Raw genomic sequence first — 15,741 nt, 5'->3', positions numbered from 1 at the left:
TTAAAGGCTAAAAAAATGACTCTTAATGATTAAATGGTTAACATGGGTTTTTTTGGGATGGACTTGTCATCACGAGAGGCGCCATCACGACCGAGCCAGTTTGGGGTCGTGACAAGTTGATACAGAACCTACTGTTCCAATTAACAAAGATGTAGGTGATCATCAATGTGATGATACATATGTGCATGCAGAAGATCATTATGAAAGCGATTATAGAGATGCACATCTAGAAGATGAAACTGATATTGGCACTCAAATTGGGAAGGTTAGATATAGATTTTGAATTTGTTGTCATTGAAATTTATATTCAATAGCGTAATATATATAAACTTTTTTGTGATTACAAATATATGTAGAATCTATTGATGGAGTGGAAGTTCAAGCAGTAGTAGAATGTCAAGATCAGGAAAATCCAAAAGAGACAGGAGTAACAGAAATAATTTGTAAATGTGGAGTGCAATCTCAGGATTTGGAAAATCCATTGGGAACAAGTGTAAGTGAGATTATATGCAAATGTGTTGAAGGAATATATGATCTCTCTACACCTCTCTCACTTAAAGAGAAATTTGGAATTCAAAATGATCCCAATCAAGATTAGATGGAATTTTCGTGATATGTTGAATATTACTTTTAGTAAACTATTAGTAAAGGGTATTAATTGTAAATGTTACAAAATCTTTTGAAGCTGCAAGGGAAGAAGATGGAGTGGACTATCAAGAGAGAAGTGGAGGACAATCTCAAGACTTAGAAAATACCCAAGGAAAAAGCATAAGTGAAATTATTTGCAAATGTATAGAAGGAACATATGATCTCTCTACACCTCGCTCTCTTACCGACAATATATGAAGCCAAGAAAATACTAGTGAAGATAATAATTTAACTGGCATGATCTTGACAGTTGCAAAAGGTTAGACAGAGTTTTTTTTTTTAAATTTTATACATGTTTGTTGTAACAAAGATTAGTAACAATTACTAATTGAGTTAACTCTTGTAAATATTTGCAGAATCTTTTGAACTAGCAGTCGAAGATCATGGAGAACAGTTGCAAGATAAAGAAAGTGCAACCAATATGTCAGCTCAATTGTCTGTTGAAAAAGTGCAAGAATGCAGCGTGGACAACACAGGTATTGATTGTGTCTTAAATATTGTATTCTTAATTAAAATTGCCAGTACATTTCAAAAATTATGTCCTTAGTTTTTGTCTCTTCATTTGACNTATGATGGTCGGTCATTTTCTATTCTTACTCCTACTCCTCCAAGTACACAAATGAGCATTGATGGGGGTTTGTCTATGGAGGTTGAAGGAAATGTTGAAGAAGAGCTTGGTCGAGGTAAAAGGAATAAGAAGCTTAGTTGGCAGTTGAAATCTCCTTTTGATCAGGAAAGAAAAACAGGAACATCGATGGCGCACAATGAAAATACTCCCAAGAATTCGGGCTGGATAAAATCAACGTATAATCGTAGATGTATTTTCCATTATGCCAAAGATGATACAAAATTATTGAAAAATTCATTGGGTTGTTGGGCAAGGAGAAAAGGAAAGGGCGCAAAAAACCGTACGTCCCTTAATGTATTTCATTATTTGTTAATTGCTTAAATTCGTGTCCTTAACTTGTAATTTTAAATTTAGGACAAAGTCTAAGTTCAGGACAAAGTGTCCTGAACTTTTGAACTTGTAAGTCTAAGTTCAGGACCATGAGTCCTTCACTTTTGAACTCGAAACTCAATCTTCAGGACCAAGTGTCCTTAACTTTTCAACTTGAAACTCAAACTTCACGACCAAGTGTCCTTAAATTTCAACTTGAAAGTCTAAGTTCAGGACCACGTGTCCTCAACTTTTGAAGTTGGAACTATAAGTTAAGGACCGCCTGTCCTTAACTTTTCAACTTGAAAGTCTAAGTTCGGGACCAAGTGTCCTCAACTTTTGAAGTTGGAACTACAAGTTAAGGACTGCCTGTCCTTAACATTTATACTTGTTAGTCTAAGTTCAGGACAAAGTGTCCTGAACTTTTGAACTTCAAACTCAAACTTCAGGACCAAGTGTCCTTAACTTTTCAACTTGAAAGTCTAAGTTCAGGACCAAGTGTCCTCAACTTTTGAAGTTGGAGCTATAAGTTAAGGACTGCATGTCCTTAACATTTATACTTGTTAGTCTAAGTTCAGGACAAAGTGTCCTGAACTTTTGAACTTGAAACTCAAACTTCAGCACCAAGTGTCCTTAACTTTTGAACTTGAAACTCAAACTTCAAGACCAAGTGTCCTTAACTTTTGAAGTTGGAAATATAAGTTAAGGACTGCCTGTCCATAATATTTATACTTGTTAGTCTAAGTTCAGGACAAAGTGTCCAGGACTTCTGAACTTGAAACTCAAACTTCAGGACCAAGTGTCCTTAACTTTTGAACTCGAAACTCAAACTTCAGGACCAAGTGTCCTTAACTTTTGAACTTGAAACTCAAACTTCAGGACCAAGTGTCCTTAACTTTTCAACTTGAAACTCAAACTTCAGGACTAGTTGTCCTTAACTAGGAAATGAGGACTAACTTCTAACTTTGATATTTTCAAAATTTTCAGGGAACAAACTGATATATATGCTGATGATAATGGTGAGAGAAAGAATCCATACAAATTGTATCATCAAAAAATCAGTAATAAAATGTTCTTCCTTGAGCTTTCAAATAGCAGCTTTGTACTTGATGACAAGGTTTGATAATTTGCAAGGCATTTATTTTCTTTATTCTTAATTTATTTTTTTTAATTATTTTATGACTGATGGGTTTGTTTTATTTGGTTGTCTTTTTATAAAGCATATTGACACTGCCCTATATTATTTGAGAAAGAAGGAATGTTATCACCCTCGCGACCATCCTTTTCGTTGCGCAACAACAGATATACTTTTTTAACTATATGGTGCTTGTGTATAAGGATTTCAATGAAGATGCTATAGATGAGTCTTGGTGTGGTGATAATCAATTGTTTCTGACACCATATGTGTGGGGTGACAGTCGTAGATGTGGAATTGCTTGGACTGAGGTTGACAAAATGTTTTCTCCATGCCAGCTTCCTTCAGAAGATAATGATGATGTGACACATTTTCTTTTGGGGATATTGGACTTGAATGAGAAAAAGATTGATATGTACGATTCCATATATCGTGAGCCATATGAGGAAGGAATGAATCACATTGAAATGTATGCACGCATGATCCCCCACTTGCTAAAGTTCTCACAGTTTGAGAAACATCACAAGTCTTTTGGAAATGCATTCAACAAATTTGATATTCAGTGGCAAAGATTACCACACCAAACTGGATCGTACGTGTTGTTATTTGTTATATAATTTATATGTACTTTAGATTTATTATTTATAGTCCTAATTTATTATGTTCTTTTTCCTTCTTTTGTAGTGTTCTAATGGAAGGAGATCATGTTTTCGACTTTGATGTTTGGCGTAATTTGAATAGCTATTGGAAAGGAGATTTACAGTATAAGGAAACAATAAAAGGTTTCTTGTCGAACAGGTAATGGAAGAAGTTGAGGGATGGTATTTTTGGAAACTTTTTCCGATTGCAAAGTGTAAAGTTCTGTTTCAAACTTATTCATTGTGTGTTGCTTTCAGAAATTGTAAGCAATGACCCTAATTCAATGACATTCAAGGTTTTTGGCCATAAAGTAAAGTTTACACGTGAAGCATTTCATATAATTACTGGTTTAAAATGTTCTTTTCAGTGGACTTCACAGTTGTGCGTGAAAAAGAGAATAGGCTTTCAAAAGTCTACTTCCCTAGGAAAGATAGAATTGAGTTAGGCGATTTGTTTAATTTTATTACTAGTCATCCAAATGGTACAACTGCATCATTTGTAAGCAGCGATGATGATGCAGTGAAGTTGGCAACAATTTATTTTGTTGAATCTGTTTTGATGGGGAAGCGCAAGAATCGAAATGTGTCAGAGCAGCTAATGAAAGTTGTAGATGACAATGAACTCTACTCCTCTTTCAACTGGGTCTCTCTTTGTTATGAAACGTTAATAAAATCATTGAAGAGTTGTTTGAAGCCCAATGAGAATGAGAATGAGAAAGAGAAAGAGAAAGATAAAGACAAGGACTGTTATACTATACATGGCTTCCCTTTTGCTTTTTGTGTTTGGATTATGGAAGTATTTCCAATTTTTCAGGAAAAATAATTTGTGAACTTCAGAGAATGTGGGTATCCTCGGATGTTATGTTATATGGATATGAAATCTCCACAATATGATCCTCTGTGTAAAAAATACTTCCATAATGAAAAGGTAAGTTAATATGATTACTAGCTATTTTTTTTTTGTTTACGTGTTTTAGTTCTGAAAGCTTACATTTTTTTCTTATATAATAGGTGTATAAGTTGATCGAGGTGGTACCATTTGTTTCTGTTCAAGAAGATGCGGAGCCTGTTAGTGTGCAAGAGCCATTGTCTCAAGATCAAAGTTCAATGCCTTCCTCCTCACAATTTGATGAAGCCTTGATTAAGAAAATTGTTAGCGTAGATTTTCTATCTTTGAATAGCATTAGTGTTTTTATTTGATTATTTTTTCTTAAGAGACTTTTTTGTTTTCATGGTTTTTGATTCATAGATTATCGGAGAAGTTCATAAAGGATATGCACACAGAAATTACTAGAATAAATCAAAGAATAGCTATATCAGAAATAAAGATTCAAAATGACATTAAGGTAATATCATTTATTTAAGTTCTTGTAACTCAAAGTTAAGGACCATATGTCCTTAACTTTTGAACTTGTAACTAAAAGTTAAGGACCAAGTGTCCTTAACTTTTGAACTTGCAACTCAAAGTTCAGGACCAAGTGTCCTTAACTTTTGAACTTGCAACTCAAAGTTCAGGACCAAGTGCCCTTAACTTTTGAACTTGCAACTCAAAGTTCAGGACCAAGTGCCCTTAACTTTTGAGCTTGGAACTCAAAGTTCAGGACCAAGTGTCCTTAACTTTTGAACTTGCAACTTAAAGTTCAGGACCAAGTGTCCTTAACTTTTGAACTTGGAATTCAAAGTTAAGGACCTATTGTCCTTAACTTTTTAACTTGGAAATCAAAGTTAAGGACCAGGTGTCCTTAACTTTTGAACTTATAATTCAAAGTTCAAGACCAAATGTCCTTAACTTTTGAACATGGAATTCAAAGTTAAGGACCAAGTGTCCTCAACTTTTGAACTTGAAAATCAAACTGCAGGACAAGTGTCCTTAATTTTTGAACTTGAAACTTGAAGTTAAGGACTGCCTGTCCTTAACTTTTTAATTTGGAAATCAAAGTTAAAGACCAGCTGTCCTTAACTTTTGAACTTGTAATTCAAAGTTCAGGACCAAGTGTCCTTAACTTTTGGACTTGAAACTTTAAGTTAAGGACTGCATGTCCTTAACTTTTGAACATGTAAGTCAAAGTTCAAGACCAAGTGTCCTTAACTTTTCAACTTGAAACTCAAACTTCAGGACCAACTGTCCTTAACTTTTTAACTTGAAAATCAAAGTTAAGGACCAGTTGTCCTTAACTTTTGAACTTGTAATTCAAAGTTCAGGACCAAATGTCCTTTACTTTTGAACATGGAATTCAAAGTTAAGGACCAAGTGTCCTCAACTTTTGAACTTGGAAATCAAACTTCAGGACCAAGTGTCCTTAGCTTTTCAATTTGAAACTCAAACTTCAGGACCAAGTGTCCTTAACTTTTTCAAAACAATTTGCAAAACTATGACAGTATGTCCTTAATATTTAGAAGAACAGCAAAAAAGTTAAGGACATTGTGTCCTTAACTTTTTCAATTCAATTTTCAAAATCAGGACACTATGTCCTTAATATTAGTAACAACGATCATGTTAAGGACACCAAATCCTTAACATTATGTGCTCAATTTTTATAGAATTATCACAGAACGCGATGTCCTTAACCTTATCAATCCAGAAATTCAAAAAAAAAAAAAAAATCAAATTCCTAGCATCAAATTCGTAGTAACGAAATAAAAATCAATAGAAACACACAAAAGCATAACTTGCTGTAAATTTATGTCGATTTTTGGACGAGAAAGTTGAATTCTATAGTTTCAAATCGGAAGAGAAGCTTCTGCAATTCTATAGCGTTCACAGTCTCTGCTGTTGCTGAAGTTAGTTACGTGCTGCTGCTGATCGTTAATAAAAGCGTAGGTATAAGTTATAGAAGAAGGGTATTTTCGTCCAGTCAGGTAAAAGTTTATTAAACCAGTGGCTAAAGACTAAAGACATTTAAAACACTGGCTTTAAAGTAGAGACAGGTGCTCTTAGTGGCTATTTGTGCTCATGGGCCTATAAACGAATTGCATCAAAACTGAAATTGTTGGGCCTGTGTTTTTGCACGGGTCCAAAACTTATCTAGTACTTCCAATGAACTTGAGTACTTTTTCTTTTTTCTAAACGTTTTTTTATTCCAAAATCGTCAAATTCATAAGCAAAATTTTAATAATGGCGAGTAATGTTCAATACTGGTGGTAATATAATAATGTTAATTATATCATCATACTATAAATGAGAAGCCCTAAAGTCAAAAATATTCCACAAAAGCAATCAGTTTATCCTTCATTAATTAAACACTATTCTAATCAGTCACTATTTTGGGACGGACATGTCCGTTATAACTTTATTTTCCAAAAAATTATCTACTAATACACACGAATTAAAAGTCTGTTACATTTTGTGACGAAATTGCAATAGAGCCTCACTTTCATCATAAATTTGTGATAGATTGCCATTTCTGTCATTAATTTATACTCCTTCCGGTCCACTTTATGTAATTTTTGGCCTTTTTTGTGATCCACAATATTTAATTTTTTCAAATACCAAAAAAGAATTGACCCTTCTTTCGAAAGTTATTCTTGGAGTAAAAGTGATTAGGAGTAGTTTTTATTTATCCAATGAGCAAATTGATGTTAATATGGTCAAATTCATTATTAGTTAATACTAATATGTGAATTTCTGAATATGCGTGTAAAGAGCCAAAAAAATCTTTTAAAATGGACCAGCTGGAGCATATAACTAAATTGTGACAAATCATCATGTCTGTCACAGTTTTGTTTAATGCATTAATGAATTCCATTAAAAATTTGTCACATCATCACTTTTTTGTGATGGACTTATTCGTCATAATATTCTGTCACAATTTTGTGTTTTTCTTATAGTGATATATATTACGTAATTCGATTTTACATAAGCATCCAAAACCTTAGCTTAACATTAACATGTGTGAATATGTCAAAAATTACTTTAGAAATTCAAATAATGTTATAAAAACATAAAATTTCCAAAGAATGTAATTTTGCATATCAATATATGACTTAAATAATTTGCATTATAACTTGGTAACACAAATATATGCTCGTTCCCGCGCGTGCACTCCAAAACACACTTTAAATCACTGCTATTGTGGATGTTCGGGTGGATGGATACATACACAGCTAGAATCAACTAAACAATACAAACAAATGATAATTGACAAAATACATATGAAATATATGAATATTAAGTAAAAAAATTACAAGACAATATAACTACTCATGATATATCAGATTAGGCCGAGTAAATAGAAGGGTGTATCACACTCACCGCTAAAAAATCAATAGGGTTTTTTAAATATATAAGTGTATATAGTTAAGAGGGGTTTTGGGGGACACCGGATAGTTTAAGTAGGTAACTGACAAAAATATAGTAGTTTAGGGGGATTTTAAGGTATTCACTCTTTTCACCACCCCAATTTTCCCTTATAACCACCACAAATCTACACCAACCCATATATATGTAATCATTTACCGCGATAATTTTGGAAGAAAGTATCTTCTAGTTATAGTAGTCGAAGTACTATTTAATACTAGTAGAATTTTCTAACAACTAAATCCATCAGAATCGCGATACATGTTCTTCGTTTAATTAAGATATATTCACAGTCATAATTAGTTTAAAAATTGAAGAAGTAAATATAGTTTGCTAGAAAGGTGGAAAAGTTCTACCTAAACTTTTAAAATTTGAGAAAATATCTACCAGATCTCGTCGGTACGGTAAGTATGACTTTCCTTTGCCTTTAAGTTTTGCAGCGACTTTTAATGCCTCAGCCGAATCCTTTGCTTTGGAAGTTTTGTTTTTCGTTTCTTTTTCTGGCATTAAAAATACAAAAAGTGTACTTCCCCTTGCTATTACTCTGGCATAACAGATCGTGGTGAAAACGAGGAAAATAGGCTGGATTTGACAATTATAGAAGAATTCCCCAACCAAAGCTTCTGGTTTTCCGGGGTGGTTATGGGGTGGTCGTTTATTATTGCCCAGAAAGTTCATTACACTGATGGACATAATTATTTCCGTAAATCAAAAAAGAAAAAACTCTTACCAATTGTCGCCGGAAATATTTGCTGGCCGAAAACACAGGGTTAAAAGATGGTAAAGGGAGAAGATGCTAAGTATTTTTTAATAACTAGGGTCGGATCCAGTTAATGGGTCGAAATTAATTCGGCATTTGATTACTTGACAAGAATACCACGTGGCCCAGTAAAAAAATGCTAACATTAGTTTGAAGGCCCACCTGATATGCCGTTAAACATGAGGGTGTGACGACCCAAAAGGTCATCACCTATTTCCTCATCCATTCCGTGCTTTCGAGGCCTTAAAACCTCATTTTTACTTGCCTCGATCTGCGTGCGCAGTCCGGGCGCGTAGCCGGAAAGCTTTTATGTTGAAATATGTAAATTCCGTGAAAAATTTGAAGAATTTTGATATTAATATGATTATAGTTGACTTTGGTCAACATTTTTGGTAAACGGACCCGGACCCGAGATTGGACGGTCCCGGAAGGTCCGTAGAAAAATATGGGACTCGGGCATGTGCCCGAAATCGAATTCCGAGGTCTAGAGCCCGAGATATGAATTTTTCCGTGAAATTATTTTTCTGAAATTTTTAAGGAAAATGGAAATGAAAATTTATTAAAAGACTATGGTATCGGGCTCGTATTTTGGTTCCGACGCCCGGTACAAGTCTTAAATATGTGTTAAGCGCTTTCTGTAAAGTTTGGTCGAAATCGGACGTCGTTTGGCGCGTTTCAGACTACGAGTTCAAAGCTTGAAAGGTTATGAAGTTTAGAAGAAGAATCATGTGTTTTGAGGCTTGATTCAATGATTTTGATGTTATTTTGGCGATTTGATCGCACGAGCAAGTCCGTAGGATGTTTTTGAGGTTGTATGCATGTTTTGTTTGGAGCCCCAAGGGCTCGGGTGAGTTTTGGATAGGTGTCGAGTTGCATTTTTGAACTTTGAAAAAAAATTGCAGATCAGGTCTGGTATTCTCGCATTTGCGAAAGATTCCTCGCAAATGCGAGACTCGCATTTGCGAGTTCCCCATCGCAAATGCGAGATGGAAGGGTTTCAGCTTGGGTCGCAAATGCGACGCCACTGTTCGCAAATGCGATATGGCCATGATCGCAAATGCGATCAGATGTTCGCAAATGCGAACCTAGTCCACCAGACCTGAGTTCGCAAATGCGATCCCTGTGGTCGCAATTCCCAAGCCTGTGATGTTCGCAAATGCGAACTTACCTTCGCATTTCCCATATCCGAGGCCCAGCAAATTTTATACTTAGTCGAATTTTCACCACTTTTCACCATTCTTTCAAAACCCAAACACCATAGGCGAATTTTCAAGAGCAAACTTCATCCCATATCACTTGTAAGTTGATTTTTACTCAATTCTTTCAATCTTTAACATCATTAAACATGTTTTCCACTTGAAATCAAAGATTTTCATGGGTGAAATTGGGATTTTTGGGTAGAACCTAGGTTTTCTATAAATTGGGGAGTTGGACCTCGATTTGAGGTCCGATTTCAAAACAAATTATATATTTGAACTCGTGGGGGAATGGGTAACCAGATTTTGGTTCGAACCTCGAGTTTTGACCACGTGGGCCCGGGGGCGATTTTGGAATTTTTGGGAAAAACTTGGGAAACTCATTTTTATGCATTCAAATGGATTCATATAATGTTTATTAAAGTAATCGGGCAATTTGTGATTAGATTCGAGCGAATTGGAGGTGGAACCGCGAGGTAAAGCAATAGTTGAGGATTAAGTGGATTTCAAGGCTTTGAGGTAAGTGTTTGGTTTAACCCTAGCTTGAGGGAATAGGAGTTGAGTCTTGTTGCTAATTGCTATGTGATCGAGTACGATGTATAGGCATGGTGACGAGTATCTATACATTGGTGTCTAGCATGACCGTGAGTCCTTATAATGTGATTATCAGGATTTGGTTGTGAACTCCGTGTTTATTGGAGGATTTCTATATGTTGTGAATAACATGTGAACGGTAATAGGATCATTTGATTCCTGGAGCATTGGCTCGAATTGTGATACGAATATTGAAACTATACGAAATGACTTGATTCTTTGGAGCGTTGGCTCAAAATAGTAAAGTGAATTATAAGATAAGGAAAGTAAGAAAGAGAAAGCGTTGTTGATTATTCCCTTGTCGGGACGTTTGGTTGCATTTGTTGAATTCTTTCCCTTGCCGGGATGTTTGTCAAATATTTGCTTATTTTGTGCCCCTTGATTGTGACTATTGTTTGGGGAGTCGGACTGTACAATGATATTGAGGATCGGGTTGCACGCCGCAACAATGATATTGAGGATCGGGTTGCACGCCGCAACAGTAAAAGGTGAGGATCGGGTTGCGCGCCGCAACAATGATACATGATAAATGATATGGGTCGGGTTGCGTGCCGTAACACTGGTATTTGTGGAGCGGGTTGCACGCCGCAACAATAGTAATTATGGAGCGGGTTGCATGCCGCAACAGTTATTGAGGCTATGTGTTTGTATTTGAGTATTGATTCTTTATTCATTGTGAACCTAAGCTGTTTTTAGTGGTTACTCTGGATTGTTGTTAATATTGTATCTCCCCTTAGCATGTCTCCCCTCTCATGTTGTTAATTGCTTTGTATTCGATTTCCGTGGTATATTTATAACTGCACAGGTTTACGTGGTGTCCGGTCTAGCCTCGTCACTACTTCGCCGGGGTTAGGCTAGACACTTACCAGCACATGGGGTCGGTTGTGCTGATGCTACACTTCTGTGCATTTTTGCACAGGTCCAGGTTTTGAGGAACAGCAGTAGCAGTAGTTCAAAAGCAGGCGATTCATATTCACGAGACTGAGGTAGCCTTGCAGGCGTCCGCAGGCCCGGCGTCTCTTCTCATTATTTTCTTTTAGGCTGTTGCCTCCTTGTTTCGAGACAGACAGCTGTTATATTTCTTTCAGACCTTTGTATTTAGTTTATTCTTAGTGGTTCGTGAGTAATGTGACACCAAATCTTGGGTAGAGGTTGTTTTTGACTATTCCGCGTTTTAAATTCATCATTTTAAGACAGACTTCCGCTATTGCTCTTATTAGACTTTATGTTCTATATTGATGTTATAAACTGTTAAAGATAATTGCTAGTGATGGAAGGGTAATTAAGTTGGCTTGCCTAGCTACCACGAGTAGGCGCCATCACGACTCTGATGGTGGGAAATTCAGGTCGTGACAGAGGGTATTTTTAATAATACAAATAATGTCGCATGTATTCTTGGACTGATAGATAGACGTAATATGTATATTTGGACTGATAGATGGACGGAGGGTAAATGTAAACCATTTATCAAACAATAGGGATACTTTTGACCCTTTTACGTAGAATCAATTAAATAATACAAACAAATGATAATTGAAAAAATACACATGAAACATATAAATATTAAGTGGAGTAATAAAATTACAAGACAATATAACTACTCATGCTGGAAATTAGTCATCGTCCTCTTCGTGATCCATAAGAATCCAAGATCCATCTTCTTGTTGAACCATACCTTTATTCTTCTCAATCCACCACGAAATTGGTACACGATATTCATCTTTTAAACCATCTATATACTTGTTAACAAGAGAAATGTCACGTTTAACTTCCAGCTCGAACCCTTCTAATTTAGTCCCTTGTGTTCCAGCAACTCCATGCATGTAAACTTCCGGATGATGCCATTTTGCCTGATCTCCATTTTTCAGATAGGATGATTTTCTGGTGTCAATATCAAATGGGACACCAATATCTGCGTAGATAAGAGGTGCAGGATAATTTGGAATTAGATCTGGTGCATTTCGAACGTGAAGTGCTCGGAGATTCATGAGGTTGGAAAAGATGGACTTGAAGTTCTGGTCTCCAACTTTAGGACTGCCAGATAGAAAGGCAGTCACTAGATTGCCCTTGTTCATCACATTGTAAACTATGTCAACTGCTGTTAAGGCTGCCAATGGTGCTCCTAAGCTGTGGGATGTTACAGTTATGCTAATTTCCTCGCCCTTGTATTGCTCTACCAATCTTTGAACTTCAGCAAGAATCTAGAAAGAACATAACAAGAAAATAAGTACTCCCTTCGTTTCAAAAAGATTGTCTTATCTTGACTTGGCACAAACATTAATAATGATGGGAAGACTTATAAGATATGTGGTCTTACATAAGCCATAACATTTGTGTAGCTGTAAATATTTTTAAACTTATGATCTAAAATCTATCATAGCATTTGTGTGGCTATGAATGCTTCCTATTAAGGAAATATAATTGAAAGGTTCCAATCTTTTTAGAATAGACTAATAAGGAAATAGTGACAAACCTTTTTAAACAAATGGAGTATATATACTTGTTCCATATATGTTGTTGCTCTCGAATATCCCATAACTCTCGTCATTGAGAACTCCGATTTGTATGTTTCTTATTTCTTTTTTCTTTCTATTTTTCGTTTGTAATTGTAATAGTGAATTCCGATTTCTTTAACAATTTATGTTTTGATCTATTACGTACAAATTGACTTAACTTATACATATTGAAAGCATAAAAGAATTTGTATACTATTTGTATTTTCGCATGTTGTAGTAGATAACTTATTTTTCAGGTTACTAATTAAGCTGACTTTTGTTGGACAGTTATACGTGGTTTCTTTTACATAAAGCTTTGTTAAACTCATTTCAAATTACATTGCTAGACATGTTACTAGAGGATGAAACTTACCTGGTCTCTGGCACTGGCCTTGTCGAATGGTGATAACGGATCATCAGACGTATAAATGGAGTACCAACCACGACCAACCATAGGAGCATTGTCACCAAAGATTTGTGTGGCAGGAACCAGAACAAAATCGAAAAAGTCTATCTTTTCAAAATCCTGAACAGCTCCTCTCCATGAAATCACAATATCCCTCCTTCCTAATTGAACTTTGCCCTCATCAGTTGCCACAGCAACAAATCCCATCCAATTAGACTCCTTGCTCCATGCTTCCCTCGACATTGACCTTGTAAAAAAAGCTTCTGGAACTGGGAATGACGACGTCGCATAGAAATATCTTGTAACCTGATATCTAAATGGATTCACTTTGTCAAATCCAACTCTAGCAAAGAGATTTCTCTTTGCGTATCGGCTAGTGCCTGCGTACTTTGACGCCTTCTCAGAATTGAAGGCGTCACGGGCAACTTGAGCCAAATCTTCATAATGAAGAATGTATGTACGAAGATCCTTGTCTAAAGGATCTAATAGTCCTTCCCAATTGTTCTGCCCACTAAGAATCCTCCATCTTTCTCCTACGCTGCTAACATTTTGGGAAATGCTGCTAACAAAAGAGCATGATATCAAGAAGAAAAGAATGAAGAAAAAATAGTTCATCTTCATATCTCTTGGATTCTGCTGGAACTTCTCTTAATATGCTCATTAATAAGCTACTATAGCTAGGAATTGTGTTGGTTTGCACGTCTAGAATATCAAAATATACTATACATACCAAGATTAAAAGTGAGGGTGTAATTGGTCGTTATGGTTATATATAAAAGTTCTGTTTCTATCGGCCTTATTCCACGTGCATAGAGTATAAATTTACGTGTCTAAGTTCAGTATAAATTGCAATAAGTAATAGGTCTAGACCTATGATTTTAAAAATCAGGTTCAGTGTTAAGAAGCTTAAAATTTAAACTTATAAAGTTTGAATTCAGTATTCGCCTCTAGTTACTCTCACTTAATATTTTTCATAGTAAATAGAAGAGTGAGGAAATTAATCATATTATTCCCATTCGTGAATCGTGATAATATGAAATCCAATTTGAATAACCAAACTGTTCCATTCCTGGTAATGAAATTCAAGTTAATTACATGACTAATTTTTATCATTTGACGGTCGCCTTAGAGCCCGTTTGGCTTAGCTGATTTAGAGTAGCTGATAAGAATTAGGTGCTGAAAAGCACTTCTAAGTGCTGAAGCTGATTTAAAAAATAAGTAGTTACGTGTTTGGATAAAAGTGCTGAAATTAATAATATGCAGCTAAAGAACCGGGTATACGAAGAGTTTTGTTTTAAAAAGAAGTATTTTAGGGATAGAATAGGAAATATTTTGGTCATACTTAAACTGCTTATAAGCTGAAATTTGATAAGTTGGGGGAGACCAACTTATGGCTTTTGGCTTATTTTTGGCTTATAAGCACTTGACTTATAAGCACTTTTAATTTTACCAAACGCGTAGATAAGCCAAAAAGTGTTTATAATCCAGTTTGACCAGCTTATAAGCTTAGCCAAACACCCTCTTAGATGCGTATATCATATCCCTACTTACGAGAGAAGTGTTTAAGACATAATTAAGGAAATAAAAATATATTTTTTCTAATAATTTAACTTTTTAGATGAGATAGTCACACCTTAACATGATATTAGAGCATCAGTTGGGTTCGAATTTCATCATCACCCATTATCAAAAAGAATGCATGTGACATGTTGAAATAATTACACCCTTTACTAGTTTACGTGACTGAATTTTATTTTTATCCGTTCAAAAAATTAACACATTTCTTGATTAATAACTCAACTTAAACTATATTCGTGGTAGTTTTAGGGGGTTCGTGATTTAAGAAAAGTCATTACTCTCTTCATTTAAAAAATGAAGAACTTATTACTATTTGGAGAGTCAAATAAGGTTTTCTTTGACCATATTTTTTTACAAATATTTTTAAATAAGTTATTAACTAATGTGAGTTATACATATATAATAAAAAATTTAAATCCAAATTTACATAAAAAGTAGTAATTAATTTCATTGACCATCATACTTGAAAAATATTGAACAAATTAAAATAGAGGGAGTACTTTCTTCGTCACACGAGGAGACGCGGGAATAATAATGACACACACAAAGAAAGAGAAACTACATCCTACCTACTACAATTACATGACATTTTCTTAGTCTCAATATTATATCTTGTTTAATTTAATTTATCGAAACAATACACTATCCTAACTATAACTAAATGTTACGCCAATTTCTTGGTCTGAATCTGATACTATCTTGTTTTTTTTAATTTATTACACTATCCTAATTACGATTCCCCCGAGCCGACGTGCCGTCAACTTAAGAGACAAGAAGGAATTTGAAATTAAATATCTTAAACAGGGAAATCTACGGAGATTGAGTAACAGAATATATGGGTCAACGACATATGGCAAATCAATTGGGATCCTTGAAATATTTATGCCTCCTTAAAGGTTAAACATGTTATGAAATATTATATTTTGTAGTGGATATTTATAACTTCTAAAAAAATTATTTCCACTACTCTTTTGCATTATGTAGATAACTCCCACTATTTCTTACCATTATAGTTGTAACTCCTACACCTCCATAACCTCCCCATGATGTTCCTACA

General features: G+C 35.0%; 1 protein-coding gene across 1 annotated transcript; it reads right to left on the bottom strand.

Annotated features, from left to right (window-relative positions):
• Positions 1-11,650: 11,650 nt before the first annotated feature.
• LOC109205178 (phospholipase A1-IIgamma-like) lies at positions 11,651-13,825 on the bottom strand. The gene is made up of 2 exons (XM_019367857.1): positions 13,074-13,825; positions 11,651-12,406 (listed from the first exon to the last, which is right to left on the bottom strand). Exons 1-2 carry the CDS (start codon positions 13,725-13,727, stop codon positions 11,819-11,821), a joined length of 1,242 nt encoding a protein of 413 aa, XP_019223402.1. The 5' UTR covers positions 13,728-13,825; the 3' UTR covers positions 11,651-11,818.
• Positions 13,826-15,741: the final 1,916 nt, after the last annotated feature.

The sequence above is a fragment of the Nicotiana attenuata genome, unplaced genomic scaffold (assembly GCF_001879085.1).
Source record: "Nicotiana attenuata strain UT unplaced genomic scaffold, NIATTr2, whole genome shotgun sequence".
In the NCBI taxonomy this organism is placed as follows: domain Eukaryota; kingdom Viridiplantae; phylum Streptophyta; class Magnoliopsida; order Solanales; family Solanaceae; genus Nicotiana; species Nicotiana attenuata.
Note: the sequence above shows the minus strand (reverse complement) of the source record. Positions and strands in the feature narration are given on the sequence as shown.